This window comes from Lissotriton helveticus, unplaced genomic scaffold (genome assembly GCF_964261635.1).
Source record: "Lissotriton helveticus unplaced genomic scaffold, aLisHel1.1 SCAFFOLD_754, whole genome shotgun sequence".
Classification (NCBI taxonomy): domain Eukaryota; kingdom Metazoa; phylum Chordata; class Amphibia; order Caudata; family Salamandridae; genus Lissotriton; species Lissotriton helveticus.
In genome coordinates, this window is record NW_027611989.1 from 185749 (window position 1) to 202111 (window position 16363).

At 46.4% G+C, this 16363-nt stretch overlaps 1 protein-coding gene across 2 annotated transcripts in view; it reads right to left on the reverse strand.

Moving 5' to 3' along the window:
* Positions 1-1606: 1606 nt before the first annotated feature.
* Positions 1607-16363, reverse strand: part of LOC144807490 (rho GTPase-activating protein 11A-like) — a 138558-nt gene continuing 123801 nt past the window's right edge. For both annotated transcript variants that reach the window (XM_078673129.1, XM_078673128.1), the window contains one exon: positions 1607-5073. In XM_078673129.1, the coding sequence (XP_078529255.1) occupies positions 3470-5073 (1604 nt within the window). In that variant the 3' untranslated portion in view covers positions 1607-3469. The remainder of the gene's footprint in view (positions 5074-16363) is intronic.

A 16363-nucleotide genomic window follows, 5' to 3' on the forward strand; every position in this document is an offset into this window, starting at 1 on the left:
CCCTGGCATCATCTAAAGACAGGAAAACCTTTTTTTGAGTAAAACACACCATATGAGGAATCTGTTGGCTGACCCAGCAATACTTTGTCACTTTTTGGTTAAAAGACCCTCCTTAGCCAGCCTTAAGTTAAGCACAGTGGATGAATTCTTAGGGGACAGCTTAAATGTTTTTTTTTGGGGGGGAGGGGATTTGGGGAGAGGGGTTTCTTATAGTCACCGGTGTAGCACCAAAGAATGTAAGGAACTAGTGGTTTGCTGTGGGATTTCAGGGCTCCAAGAGATGCAAGTAATTGGTGTTTGGCCAAATCTCACATTTACTCTAATAAATTATGCAGTGAAAAACGAAGACTGCTCTGGGGAATGGGGCCACACATCTCCACCTTCCCAAATTTATTTTCTTCTCAGTCCACACCTAGTGTCTGACAAATAAGGCCAATGACCTACAGTGTCATCAGTCTGTCCAGCAAGACAGTTTGGCAAAGATTACCCCATCCACACTGCTCCTTCAATTACCCCTACCTTGAGTCTTTCTCTCCTAGTCCTGGTCCATTGTTTTCAACTCTACCACCTCCCTCTGTGTGCTGAGGTCATCCTAAGGCAGCATTAAGCAAATGTCATAAGAAACTTAACAAAAAAATAGAGCAACATCCTAGAAAGTCAGTCGCACAGGCTGATAGCTGCCAATAAATGTTCATTGCAGAGCAGTACATTGCATGCTAATACAAGATTCCGTTTTTTTTTTTTTAAATTAAATCCCGAAATTATGTGGCAAATACTTGACAGAACAGGAGCTCTTATCCACACACTCTGCAACATGAAACAAATACATTAACATTTCACTAAAGGGAAGGATCTAACAAACCCACACCACTTGACATAGCGGCAAGCAGATAGGATGCAGTGTATCGCATTAATTACTGAAAAAACATACCATTCTATAAAAAAAATAATCTGGTTCTGTAGAAACACAACAGAACCCAAAGTAACCAAAAAAGGAACATCATTAATGTTACCACCTGCCGTGAAAGACTTCTGAACACTGAACACACAACACACACTGCAAATTGGGGAAGGAGGAGTAGGGCATGGGTGTTGGAGGTGGGGGGGGTCAGCAACTGAAAAGGCTCTAGTACAATAAGAACACTTACATCACGGCTGAAGACTCTGGTAAAGAAAAACAAATCAAATGGATCAATGAAATGTAAATCTATCCTACGCCAAGGTAAACCTTCCCCTTCTCAGAAGAGAGTCCATGAAGAAACACTGCCCTCCCAATCCATAGGGCAGAGGAAATGATAACAGGGGAGTCAGACGCTCGTTGACCGCGCAGACAATTGACTCAGGTGTAGAGGCTTACCTGTAACGGGCCCGGCCCATTGGTATGGCACAACAAGAGGGATTCTCCTTCATAGGCTTAAAGGAACAAGGACACAAAAACGTAATGATCCACTGGGCAAAAAGTCGTGAAGGCTTAGCTGGGAGTAGTACATTTGCACATTGTCTTGATAGCTTAAAATATGGATAATCAGGAGACAACAAGGTTTCTCTCACTAAAAATCCCATTTAAGTGTGGTATAACAGCTATCAATGAGGTGAAAAACCAAAGTATGAAAATATGCGGATACTTTATTTTTTTTTTGGTTTACATGACTGATTTAATTTGAAATGCTGACCGCTCTTCAGATTGTCACAATTTATAGCCAAGTAAACTGTGATGCTACTGTGATATTCCTCATGATAAACCAATCCTACACCCACATTCTAACACTTGCAAAACTCGTATGTAAAAATAATAAAATTTGACAATTAAAGCACACAGACCAAAATAACTGATCCATACATGCAAATAAAGATACCTCACTAACAAAGGGCTACATTTCTCAGCTGAATATGCCAAAGTGTTCAAACATCAGTCCATCTCAGAATAAAAGTTCGTAGCTGCCCATTAGCTTGACTGTGCAGGAAGTCAACCATCTTATTCAATCACCATCAACCATCTTATTCAATCACCATCAACCCTCTTATTCAATCACCATCCATCCTCTTATTCAATCACCACATTTCCCGCAATGCTATTGCAATCAAAGTTTTTCACCTGTAGCAAGACTGATTCTTGCTAGAAATCACTACTGAATAAATACTGAATATTTACACAGAAATAGAAACCATCAAATCATTAACAAGCATGCAATCTAAAAATCATAAGACGATTCAAGAGTTTAAGACATCATCCAACAGCCATGTACAAACTGTAAACATCTGCCCTGTGACAGAGTAATTCTTTTTGTTTTACATTCGGTTTCAGTTTCAATTGTCCCATTGCAAAACATTTTAGAAAAAATATATATATAAAAAACGTAGTTCCCACTTTAAGACAAATATTGCAAAACAAAAAAAACCTACTTCATGAACAAAAGGAGCCACACTGATGTACATAACAGATTGACCCTTGTGAAAAGCTGAAAATTCCTTTCACATACGCAGCATGACATCAACCAAGAACAACATTTATTGTTCAGAACAAAAAAGTGTTGGCACACACGCACACTACTGCCTCAATCAGCATCTCCATGTAACCAAACCATTGGCTCCTTCAAATAGGAAGCAATACCCGCTGAGGTACAAATCGACCACACAGTCTCGCAGCAGCGAGTGACGGTCAATCATGGAGGTCGAAAGCCCAGTGATTGCAGAATCTTGCCAGGTTCACAAGAGTCTAGTAGCTCAGTCTGGCAGGTATTCAGCTTTTCATTTGGCACAACACTTAGTAACCCACAAAGGGATGGACAGTTCATGAATCCAGATGACCATCCAACCTCAAAGCAGCTCGCATGACATGCCAAGAACTGGGGAGTATTGAGAAATCTTATTTCAGCAGAAATCAAACTGCACACATGCCAGTCAAACGTATAATATAATCTTGCGCCTGGTAACCATTTCACAAAGGATTGAAACAAGTAGTTCACGCTACAAATCCAGCCTTTGTGATAAATAACGTGCATTACTACCTTGCTCAACAGGTACTTAATAAATGTTTTATACAGTATATATAGACATCAGAAGGCTTCTTACAACATTTGAAGTAGGTAGTCACCTAAAGTATGAAACCCAAGTTACCTTGCCCACTATGCACAAATGTGGGTGAATTAAATGCAAGGGGAGGTAGAGGTACAGTAATCGCGTCATTAGGTTCGACAAGAACACCAACCCACAGATTCATGAGCGGGGTTCACAATCAATAAATTAAATATTCAAGTCTAGTTCCTCATTTAGGTTGACACTTGATTTAGAATAGCAAGTTATTTCTACTTTTGTACCGTTTATTTTTGGGAATATTCGGATTTAAAAAAATTAAAATATTTAAAAGTAAAACAGTTTTTGCAGAGAGATCCTATTTTATATGTACATACTGCACAGTAAAAAGATTGGAGGCCCTCAAAAAGAAACCAGTTCGCAAATGTGCAGTTGCTCACAACTCCAGAGGCCTTGAAGCAGGAAGCAATTGGGCCTTGATGATTGGATTCTTTGGGGAGCCTTTGTACCGGCCCTTCTCCTTCCCAGAAAGTTTACGAGCCAGACCAGTATCTGGAGCTGGTGCAGCAGCTTTGCATGCCCTTGGTTTCTTGTCCAATGCATCTCTTCCAGCTGCTTTTGCTGTATCCTGATTTGTTAAATCTTCCAACACAGACTTGGATTGGGTGACAAGCCCCACCTTTGGCTTGCAAACGCGATGAGTTCTCAACAAAGTATCTGCTCCTAGCTTGGAGGTCGCTTTGGAATCAGATGTCGGAGAGATGGCACTTGTACTTCTTTGCACAAGAGAAGCAGGTGCTGGCCGTACTCTTGCAGCTACAGGGCATGGCTTGGATGGAGCAGAATTCATTGCTAATTCCGCCACACGGGAAAAGAAATTATGGTCACAACTGGACGATTTATGCAAAGTTGGACCAAGGGTGCTAGATTTTACCAATATGCTGGAAGCCTCCTGTTTTTTAATCTCAGAAAGTGAGTTAATTCGGCGAACAGACTGACGAACAGGTGTGCGCTGGAACTGGAGCGGGGATTTCACCTTTTTAGATTGGTTATCATCCAAAGAGAGCTTGTTGAACCGTTGTATGTGATCTGAAACCCTCACACTTTTAGATACCACTAAAGACTTGGAAACCGCTTCACTGGAAGCCACTGTTACCTGGCGTAGTTTGGCAAGGTGTGTATCCTCAGACTCGTGTACACTAGGAGGAGAGTTCAGGGGTGTTGCAACCACAGCAACATCAGAAACCATAACATTTTTGTCCAATGAACAACGTGAAGAACGTACACCAACATTCGCATCATCATGAACGTCAGGCGGCAGGAAAGCGATTGCTTCGATTATTCTTTCACTCGCCTGATCTTCTGATGAAGGACCCTGGCAAGGAGTCGTCACTGGTAATGGTTCATTGCTACTATTTAACAAAGGACTCTTTAGCGTCTCTTCTGCGACACATTTCTCCATTTCAGGGTCTGACTTTACAGAAACGCCATTTTCTTTCACAACACTGGAGTTCTTTTCCTGACCAGGACTGTTAGCACGTGAGGTGTTCTGGTCAACATGTCCAGTTATACCTGTAATGTGCAGGATGGTTTGCAATACAGTGGTACCCGCTCCAATTCCAGGCTCAGCAAGAGTCTCAGTTGCCCTTTCTTCCCTGTCCAATGAAGAGCGAGAATTCATGATGAGGCCATGAAGATCACTCCCAGATTCTGAAAAGGCCTTCTTGATCATTACCAATGTTTTTTCTGCAATGTGTTTCTCCTCCCCACCGAGCGGGGACTCCATCAGCATTTGGTCAGATTTACAACTTACAGGTCCAAGTCTAGACTCACATGGGAAAGCAGGAGGCTTCCCGACAACCAGCAAGGGCTCCGAATAAAAATTAGCAGGGTTGAGATTTCCCATACCAGGTGTCCCTTCGTTATCACTGAGAGGGGGTTTAGACTGACCAGGTCCAGTCCACGACATCCGGTAATTCGTGCTATCTGAACATTTTGGAGTCAGTAGGTTTTCTTCTGATTTGCAGATCATTTTTGCACCTTAAAGACAGTAAAAACTAGATTAGTCATTTGGTACCATCATCATTTTAGACATTTAAACACAGCCTGGGTCCTGATATTTATATACAAAAATTTATTGGGAAAATAGAGCTAAAGAAGCCCTAATGAAAACAAGGTGTCAATAGTGGCTTCATCACACAACTTGGAGACATGAAATTCACAACTTAAGGCCCTACCCAACCATACAGCGAAGCCATGCCGTAATACCCAAGAATCTTTGGAACAACTTCTTTTTATTTTAACAGTGTAGGATGCTGGCTCTATATCGTCTACTAAAACAAAGTTCACTGTGTAGAGTCCAGGGATACCTGGATTGCTACAGAGGCAAAAGTAGATAATACTAACGCTCTATTTGTGGTAGTGTGGGCCTTATCAGAGGATAGTGCTAAGCATTTCTTGTACCCCAAGGCAATAAATGACGCTCAACAGTAAACCTGAGACCAATTTACAAATGTATATAACTTTTCAAACCGAGAACTTCTCTCTACAATTAGTACTTTTAAAGATATGAATTTTCTAGTTCTATTTTTGTGTGCAATTATGCATCATTGAAGTCAATGGGAGAAAATAGAAAAATGCATATAAAAATCAAACGGTTGGATTTCAAGGTTCACCTTCAGGATTTAAGTAACCCAATGCTCCACCAGCGGATTGTCGGGAGCGTCCTGGATTTGGTCAGCAGCAGGGTTCGGAGGTCGTTGGTAACTGGTTCACTACAAAGAGGGGGTCCACTTCAAAACACACTGCACCAAGGGACTTAAAGGTAAGCCCAAGGGGTCCCACTCGAGGGAGCATGTTGCAAGGGCCTCAGTATCAAGGGAGTACAGCTGGATCGTAATTACCAAAGCCGGTCGGGCACAGCGCAGATAGGTCAGCCGAGGGCACATGTCAAGATATCCTTTAGGTCAGGTGCAGGTAGCTTGTAGAGGCAATTCCAGGACAGCTGGGTCACTCAAAAAGTGGATCTCGGGGGTCTCGACGGGTGCTTGCTTCCTGGGCAGCTGGACACATTTGATCCTCCAGAGCGGGTGTACCACTTAGTTTTGGTGCTGTGTCTGAGTCACCAGGGAGCAGCAATTCAGTAAAACCGGATTCTGCGGTTCGTTGCCAGCAGCTGCAGGGAAGGGATGGGGTAACCCCACTCCAAGGGAGTTTTTTGGAGATTTGTTGAAGGCTGAAGGGGCTCCAGGGTTCATGGAGGCTTCCTAGTTGCAGTACGATACAACACACCACAATTGTAGAGTCCTTAAGGCAAGAGGCAGGGTTGGCGCCAAAATTCTGCCGCAGGGTTTCAGTTCTTGGGTTGGCAGTTCTTCTGTGTCCGTATCGACTTTGTGTCAGTAAAATCTAAGTTCAGGGATGCCACCTAAATACTAAATTTAGGAGTGTTAAAGGGGGTGACAGGTAGTAGCCAATGGGCCACCTACCTTTAGTGCGTATACAGTCTCTAAGTAATCACCTCCTGTGGGTAAGGGCATTACCCTGGCCCAAATAGGTTAATTCCCTCTCAAACCAAGATGGCGGAAAATGAAAAATGGGCGCCACATCACCTGCCTCACCTTAGGAGTGGTGGTGGCTGAATGGGGACCCACTTCCTATTTCAACTAATTTTCCCACCTGTCCTCCCGCCACATGTGGAGCAGGAAAGGGAGGGGGGCTGGCATCCCCCACTATCTGAAGATTCCTGGGTCATATTTCGGCTTTGAAGCTTCCCGCTCTGGAAGGCCATCCTGTCCTGGAGGAGGTGTGAAGCACCTCTGCATAGAGCAGGCTTTTATCCTGACCTCAGAGGGATGGCTCTCACCCTATAAGGTCAGAACATATCTGGTGGTGGCAGGCTGGCTAAGACTAGTCCGAGACCACACTAGTGCTTGGTAGGTTTTCTGGGAACCCTGTAAGGCAGTGGTTCCCAAACTTTTGACTCCTGAGGACCCCCATTGAGTCACCACTGGAAGCCAGGGACCCCCAAGCAATTTGTAGGAGTTAAATTTCAAATATTAAAACGGTAATTCGAAAACAATACACACATGTGCACACAAAACAAATACTCAAAGTACTAAGGATTTTGGGGCCAGATGTACGACCATTTCATTTCGCGCCTCGCAATTGGCGACACATTGCGAGTGGCAAATTGCGAGTCGCTAAATAAAATGACCAACAGTGTGTTTAACACTGTTAGGGATTCCCAATGGGGTGTAAATTGTGAGGTTCATTAATATTAATGAGCCTCTCGCAATTTGCGAGCCCATTAGGCATGCCAGCCCTACCAGGGATGGTGGCCTGCTGGGCTCTGCAGGCCACCAGGTCTGGGACTGCTTTTAAATAAAGCAGTTTTAAAAAAATGCAGCCCGTTACCATGCATTTAAAAAAAGAAAATAAATCGTTTTGGTTTCATTTTCTAAGGGCAGGCAGAGGTCCCTGGGACCACTGCCTGCCCTTAAAAAATAATTTTGCATGCATTTGCAAAGGGGAAGGAGTCCCCTGGGGACCCGTTCCCATTTGCGAATGCATTACTATCTACTTGAAGTAGGTGGTAATTGCGACTGTTTTGCGACCGCAAAACATTTGTACATGGTTTTGAGACTCGCTATTTGGAAGGGAATGCCCCTTCCAAATAGCAAGTTGCAAAACTTATTTAGTGAGTCGCAAACAAATTGCGACTCGCGAAATAGGCTATGTACATGGTCCAATAAGTTTTTGCATGCACAAACGGGTTCGCGAACCCGTTCGCGCATATAAAAACGGATCGTACATCTGGCCCTTAGTATTTTATATTGAAGTAATAGCCCCTCTTACACATTTATTTCATTTGTTTTATAGCATCTCTCATACCATTCTAGGATGTCAGAGCACTTTACATCACACACATATAGAGACATTGAATCATACATGTAAATCAGTGTGTATATAAATTGTTTAAAGAGTGCTTGGTCTGGAAAAGCACAAATTTAGGATTCAGAACATAACACAGTGGCTAGCACTGACTAACATAAAAAATGTATTTCCACCCAAATAAATCTTTTTAGCAGCATCAGGATAATGAATAACTGGGAAAAAATATAAGTTACTAACTGGTACCATGCAGTTTGCAAGCAGCTCTTGAAACAGTTTATAGGTACCTCTGCTAGATTACGATTGTCACTTATGAAGTGCACAGTAACGAAAGAATCTCTGTGACAACATCAGTAACCACGAACCTATGCACATAAAATACTGCTTTGTAAAATGCATGTTCCACGTTCTTTGCAGTAGGCACATTAACCCTCTGTGGTACATTAGTTAAATCAAAGCTGCCACTGAACAAAACTCTCCTCATGCTCCAGCAGATACATTAATCACTGGCATTCTCTTGACACTTTTATTGTTGCTGGAAAGCTGCTAATTATACAAGAAACGTTTCTGTGCTTTTAAAACTGCTGCCTGCGGACCCCCTGAGAATGTGTCACGGACCCCTAGGGGTCCGCGGACCCCAGTTTGGGAAACACTGCTGTAAGGTGATCCTTGCATGCTTTTATTATTAAACCTGGCATCAGTGAGGATTTATGAAGACAAGATGTTTGGTATCAAATATATTAGGGTACAAGGAAGCCATCATTGAGCTAGGAAACTCGTAAAGACAAGTATCCAGCACAGGCAATCTCTATGGCTTTCCTGTGCACTTACAATATCCAAGAATGGACATGATATTGTAGTGTCATGTTTGCGCAGGCAGATATGTCCACACACACACACACGGGATATAGAGCACCCTGCCTTAGGGTTATAAGGCCTGCGGTAGGGGTGACTTACCTATACCTCATGCAGTATATGTGGGCATGGCACACAGGGCTGTGTGCTATGCAGACTCTTTAGTTTACCCTGCACCAAGACAGGCAGCCTGAAATGGTAGTTTGCATGCTCATGGTAAAGCGTCTCTGGCTGGGACAATCGGTGCTGCAACCCTAGTGGACATTCATCAGTCCCGATGCCCTAGGTATCAGGGGTACCATTTACTAGGGAATGCTGAATGTGTGCCAAATTGTGGTACAGTTTTAGGGAAACAACACTTGTATTGGGTGTAGGAAATTTCCCCTTTTTGCATGGTTGCCCCCCCCGCCACTTTATGCCTAATGTTGATGCACTTTGAGTGTGCTCTGGGTTCCTGCCAACCAGGTACCCAGGGCCTATGTTCTTTCCCTAAACTGTACTGTTGTAAAACCCAATTGGGAACTTTTTGGCCACATTTAAGACTCTTGTAAAAAGGTACCATAGGTAGCAAGGGCACTGTGACCAAGCAAGGCCTCCAAGGGCAGCACTTATTGTGCCACCCTTAGGGGCCCTGTACCTTCTCTCTCACACAGCGTTCCCCCCACACACCCACAGCACGCCCCACACACCCACAGCACGCCCCACACACACAGCGTGCCTCACACACCCACAGCATGCCCCACACCCCCACACAGCGCGCCCCACACACACAGCGTGCCACACACACACACAGCGCGCCCCACACACACACACACAGCGCGCCCCACACACACACACACACACACAGCGCGCCCCACACACACAGCGTGCCCTACACACACACAGCGCGCCCTACACACACACACACACACACACACAGCGCGCCCCACACACACACACACACACACACACAGTGCGCCCCACACACACACACACAGCGCGCCACACACAGCGCACCCCACACACCGCGCCCCACACACAGACACAGCGCGCCCCACACACAGACAGCGCGCTCCAGGGTGCCCCCCACACCCAGGGTGCCACACACCCCAAGGCGCCCGCCCCACACACACCCTCAGGACGCCTGCCACACACTCCGCCCCCTACACACACACACACCCCCACCCCACACTCACACACCCCGCACCACACACACACCCCGCACCACACACACACCCCTCGCCCCACACACACACCCCGCCCCACACACACACCCCGCCCCACACACACACACACCCCGCCCCACACACACACACACCCCGCCCCACACACACACACACCCCGCCCCACACACACACACACCCCGCCCCACACACACACACACCCCGCCCCACACACACACACACCCCGCCCCACACACACACACACCCCGCCCCACACACACACACACCCCGCCCCACACACACACACACCCCGCCCCACACACACACCCCGCCCCACACACACACTCACCCCGCCCCACACACACACACACCCCGCCCCACACACACACACACACACACACCCCGTCCCCCATACACACACACCCCCCCGACTCCCCCTACACACACACACACACACACACACACACACACACACACACACACACACACACACACACACACCCCCGCCCCGCAGGCTGCGTGTTTTGGTGCAGAACAAAGTAAAGAGTCATACCCCTACAGTGTCTTAGTCCACTCTTAGACATTGTAAGTACAGTAATGCCATAAAAAGTATATGGTCTGGGAGTTTGTCATATAGAACTCCACAGCACCATAATGGCTTTACTTAAAACTGGGAAGTTTGATATCAAACGTCTCAGCACATTAAAACCACACTGATGCCAGTGAGGGATTTAATGAAAAATGCACTCAGAGGGCATCTTAGAGATGCCCCGTAAAAAACAACCAGACCCTAGTGTCCTGGCTGAGTGGCTGCTCGCCAGCTGCTAGCACCAGACAGGTTTCTGGACCCCTGGGTCGAGACCCTGCCGCTCTCGGGGTCCTGAAATAAAGCACACCCTGGGTCAAGCTGCCAAGCCTGCTCCCCCAGGATGGGCAGGGTCCATGAAGGGGGAGCTTCAAAGTCTTGCCACCTTTGTGAGCTACCCCAGCCATTTGCTGCTCCCAGCAACTGCCCCCACTGGATCAGACCCCCACTTTGGGCGGAAGAATCTGCTGGAAAACCAAGTTAGGAAGAGAGGTGTGCCCACCTTTGCGAGACGAAGCACAAACCTATCCTTGCCATCTTGAAGATGGGTGGGGGGGCGGGGGTCCAGCCAACCGGAGTGAGGCTTATGCTCCCCCTAGATGGTGGCATAATAGGGAGTGTACCCACCCCAAGGAAGAGGCCAATTGGTCCAGACCAGTACCTACCTGTAACGCCACAAAATTTGGTATTTAGGGGCAACCATGAACCTTGCTTTTTCAGACAAGAAGAGAGAAGGACCGAAAAAGCCATGCTGAAAGAAGGGGAGGGGGGGGGGGTGTAGATACAAACTGACTTGGCCCCAGCCCTACCGGCCTGTCCCCACCTCAACCTGCTCCAGCGAAATCCATAACCTAAAGACTGAGAACATCCAGAAAGATCTACTCAAGGACCTAATCCCTCACTCTGGCCCCCTCACCAAATCCACCCCCCCCCACCCCCCAAACGCTTCTCAACAAATCCCATCCAAGTTTACTGTGAAAAACGAGGCAACATTGGCATACTTTTACTCCTATTCTGAAGAAGCTATAGACAAATTTCTCAGTGCCCTAAAGCCCTCCAATCACCTCACTGACCCTCTCCCCGCTAATGCGGTTAAAGATCTTACACCTATGCTACTACACATATGGACCAAGATCATCAACAGTTCTCTTCAACAAGGCTGCATCCCGGACTCTCTAAAGATAGGGCAAGTGTCTCTCATCCTTAAGAAACCCACAGCTGATCTCATGGACCTCAGCAACTACCGCCCTAATTCCAATTTTCCCACCCTGGCCAAACTTCTGGAAAAATGTGTTCATCACCAACTGACAAAACATATCGACCACTTCACAAACACCAATCCGGCTTCCGTGGAAATCACAGCACGGAATCAGCCATGACACACATCATTGATGATGCACTTCAACTACTTGATCGTAATGAAGCATGTCTCCTCATCCTATTAGATCTCTCCTCAGCGTTCGACACGGTCAAACACAAACACTTGATAGATCTGTTGAAACACAGAATGGGTCTTTCAGGACCAGTACTCGACTGGTTCACCTCCTTTCTGCAAAACCGGGCTCAAAAATTCAAGCAACAACACACTGTCCAAACCAGTTCCTGTTATGCTAGGAGTCCCACAAGATTCCTCATTATCCCCTACACTCTTCCACCTCTTCATGGAACTACTCACCGATCTTTAACAAACATCCAACGTGCAATTCCACATGTATGCAGACGATACCCAACTACCTCAAGATCAATACCTTGGACGACATTACTTTGCTCAACAATACTCTTAAGACCACCCAAACCTGGCTGGCAGTGAATCACCTCAAACTGAATTCCTCCTCATTGCTCCTCTCGCCAAAGTCCCCACTATGCACAATTTGATAAAACACCTTACAGCACTCGATGTTCAACCAACCATTGTGGACTCGGCGAAATCACTGGGTATAACCTTGGACTGTAACCTCAATATGCAGAAGCATATCAGTAATGCAACAAAAAGAGCAAATTTTCAGATCAATACAGCAAGGAAGCTTAAGCCCTTCCTACCTCCAAACGACTTCAAGTTAGCGGTACAGGCCTTAGTTCTACCGCGGCTGGACTATGTCAGTGTCTCGTTATGCGGTCTCCCCAAAGCTGCCACAGCCCCTCTTAAAGCCTCCACCAACGCGGCAGCGAGACTCACCACTGGCTCGAAAAAAAGGGCCCACATCTCCCTGGATCTAAAATCTTTAAACTGGCTGCCATTTGAAGCCAGAATCCACCTGAAAATAGCTCGCATGACGCACAAGGCCCTATATCATAGTGCACCCAGCTATCTCACACAAAAACTCACAATATCTGGAGGAACAAGATCAACAAGAAGTGCGGAAAACGTCCTTCTGAAACCACAAAAATTCAATAAGAAAAAGCTTATAATCGTTCCTTTTCAGGAATGGCACCCAGGATATGGAATGCCCTGCCACCAGAAATAAGACAGAATCCCTCCACCTCTTCCTTCAAACTGGAAGTAAAAGGCATCTTATGGCTGAATTTACGTAAACATTGCCTCACTTGACAGTGGAGAACCCATATTCCATCTATCTTACCTACCAAACTAATGCTTGACTTTTTATATGTACAGTTTTGCTCCACTTATTGTGACATTTTCATCATCAATGTTCTTCCATCATCCTTCAATACCGACCGGTCCGGTCTTGCACCTTATCTGACTTGCCCTGCTATCTGTGATTGTCTTTGCTGCCAATCTCTATGGTTCTGTTTATCCTTAATGTTTGTTCTGCCCTTTGATAATTTTTTTTATATTATTCTTACAGTCCCGCTTATTTTTACTGTTTTGATATGCCTATACACATTTATTGTAAAGCGCTCTGATACCCGTAAGGGTCTTGTTCACGCTATATTAAAAATAAATAAATAAATAGGTCTCCTGCAGCCAGCAGCCCCCAAGCAACCGCAGGACCTGCCCTGCCTTCCCAAACCAGGCGTTGTCTCCCGTGAGTACCGGATTTGCTCAACCACAGACTCTGGCTCCAGCCAAATCCACGTGTCTGCACCACTCTGCACCCAATGCCCAAAGCCTAAGTTCGAGCAGCCCAACATCACGATTAGTAATCCCCGGCGATCCTGACCTGGGGATCCCTGACCTACCTAAAGTCTCCAAAAGGGGGTGGTGATGGACGGAGAATCTGAACCAATCAAACACTCACACCCAGTCAAAAGATCTGGGTTTGATCCATCACCGTTCTTTAGCCCACTCTGCCGCCCCAGTTCAGACATGGCTATATGCAAATCAGTCTGACCCTGTGCCTCCTGGGAACAGTCCAGCCCGAACTGCCAAGCCATGCCTTCCCTGGACCGGAAACAAGCTTCCGAGGACCGGTTTCTGGCATTCCAGCCGTCTTCAGCCCGGCTTGCTTGAATCCAGTGGCAAAGTGAGCAAGGGACTCACGTCTGACCATACCCTGCCACACTTATGGCGGCCAAAGCGGTACAAAAGGGGGTGGTGATGGACGGAGAATCTGAACCAATCAAACACTCACACCCAGTCAAAAGATCTGGGTTTAATCCATCACCGTTCTTTAGCCCACTCTGCCACCCCAGTTCAAATGCTCCGTCCATCACCACCCCCTTTTGTACCGGTACCTAAAGTCTCCAACTGACGCCTGCAGCCCCTTTCTGGAGGATCTTCAATCACCCCCACTCCCTCCAACCAGAGCCGGAGGTGTGCTGGTATCCCATCCCAACTTAACTCTCCAACCGGTGGTCGCCTCCATAAGAACTTCGTCCCTGAGCCTGCAGTGTTTGTTGCAACCGGAGAATCCCCATTCAAAACAGGGCACCTTACACCAAACCAGCACCCTGTCCCCAGCCACGCCTATGCCGTTGTGGGTAGACCTTGTGTGCTAAATTGGATCCCCCTGCGCAAAGACCCCCAGCGCTCCATAGTCAGAGTCCACTGTGGGTTGACCTCCAGGACTCCCCGACATCACCTGCAGGCTCTGCTCTGACCCCCTTTGACCTGAGCCTAACACAAGGACCTTTGCTCCCACATCCTCCATTGGATAACATTGGGCATCAGCACTCTGCACCTGGTCGCCCAAGTGCCGCTGACGGTGCTTTGAGAGTGCCTCCTTGACTCTGGGGAAACCCCTTGTTCTAACCCCAGAAAACCAACTCTCAAACCTAAGTACTTACTGGTAACCGATAACCTGGTTTTCTCCCAAAGGACTGCATTGACTGCTTTCTTGTGAAAATGGTTTTAAGTGTGGAGTTGGAAACGAAATACGTACAAAAACTGATTTACTTACCTTTTATCTAGGAAATATCCCAGTGTGATATCTAGACCTATCACACAGAGTAGAAAAAAATTAAAAGTAATCTCAATAGTAACTGAAAACTAATTCCAAGTATGAACAAATAACTTGCCTGTAACCAAGCCAATTGCATTCAACTGCATTCAAACTAATAGTTTACCTGTCGGTGTAGTTTTGCAGCTTGAAAATCTTTCTGGATTCACTATGCTGTGCATATTCCGCAATCTGGTGGTTGGGTCCGGATTCGTAGTACTTTTTCTCTTTTTTTTTTTGTCGTAGCCCAGGTGGGCGTCGACGTCCCACCATTTGGTGTACCTTCGGTGACGTCGGCGTGCTTCCGGCGGAAGCTACCACCCTTGGGCGCAATCTTCGGATTCTTTTTTCTGTCTCTTTTTCCTTTTCTGTCTTTGTAGTGAATCCATGGCTTTGTTTGTTAATCGTTTTTTCAACGTAATTCTTTTCACGTATCTTTTCACGTATCTTCTAAGTTTCAACTTTCTTTCTTTCAATGTGTTTCCACCTTCTTCTCCAGCCTCATCTTTCTGGCGGAGGCGGGTGGGTTCGCTAGTGAATCCAGAAAGATCTTCAAGCTGCAAAACTACACCGACAGGTAAGAAACTATTCGTTTTGCAGCATCAATCTTTCTGGATTCACTATGCTGTGCATAGATTTTGTAGCGGTTTTCCTCACTTTTGTGGCAGTTGGGTGGAAGATGAGCGTTGGTTGTTGAATATATGTTGAAGCACTTTCTGTCCTACTTGTGCTTCTTTGTTCATCTGTACATCCACGCAATAGTGCTTAGTGAAAGTGTGCCCTGAAGCCCATGTTGCCGCCAGGAATATGTCCTGGATTGGTGTGTTGGCCAGAAAGGCAATTTTTGCTCCTTTCTTCCTGGTGGAGTGGGCCTGTGCCCCTCCAGTTAGCTCCTGGCCAGCTTGTTTGTGGCAGAATTGTATTGTCTGTGCGATCCATCGCGCTATGGTGTTTTTAGTCACTGGTTTGCCCATGTAACTGTTTGCGAAGGATACGAAGAACTGTTTTGTTTTCCTGTGTTCCTTCGTTCTCTCAATGTAGTGCATCACAGCCCTTCTAGCGTCTAGGGTGTGGAGTGACCTCTCTGCGCTTGTAGTGGGGTTTTGGAAGAAGCTAGGTATCTGAATACTCTGATTCATGTGGAACCTTGACACCACCTTTGCCATGAAGTGTGGGTCTGTTCTCATCACGACCCTGTCACTGTGTATCTGGATGTAGGGTTCTTGCAGTGTGAGTGCCTGCAGTTCGTTCACCCTCCGTAGCGAGGTGATTGCTACCAGAAAGGCCGTCTTTATTGTTAACATTTGCAGTGATGCTTTGTGGATGGGTTCGAAAGGTGCTTTCATGAGCTCCGTCAGTACCACATTTAGGTTCCATGCCGGTGGCGGCATTCTTTTTGGCGGCGCTATTCTTTTAGCTCCTTCCAGGAATCTTTTGACGACTTGGGATGTGAAAAAGCTTCTCCCTGTTTCTCCTCTTGTGTATGCCACAAATCGCTGCCAGATGCACCCTCA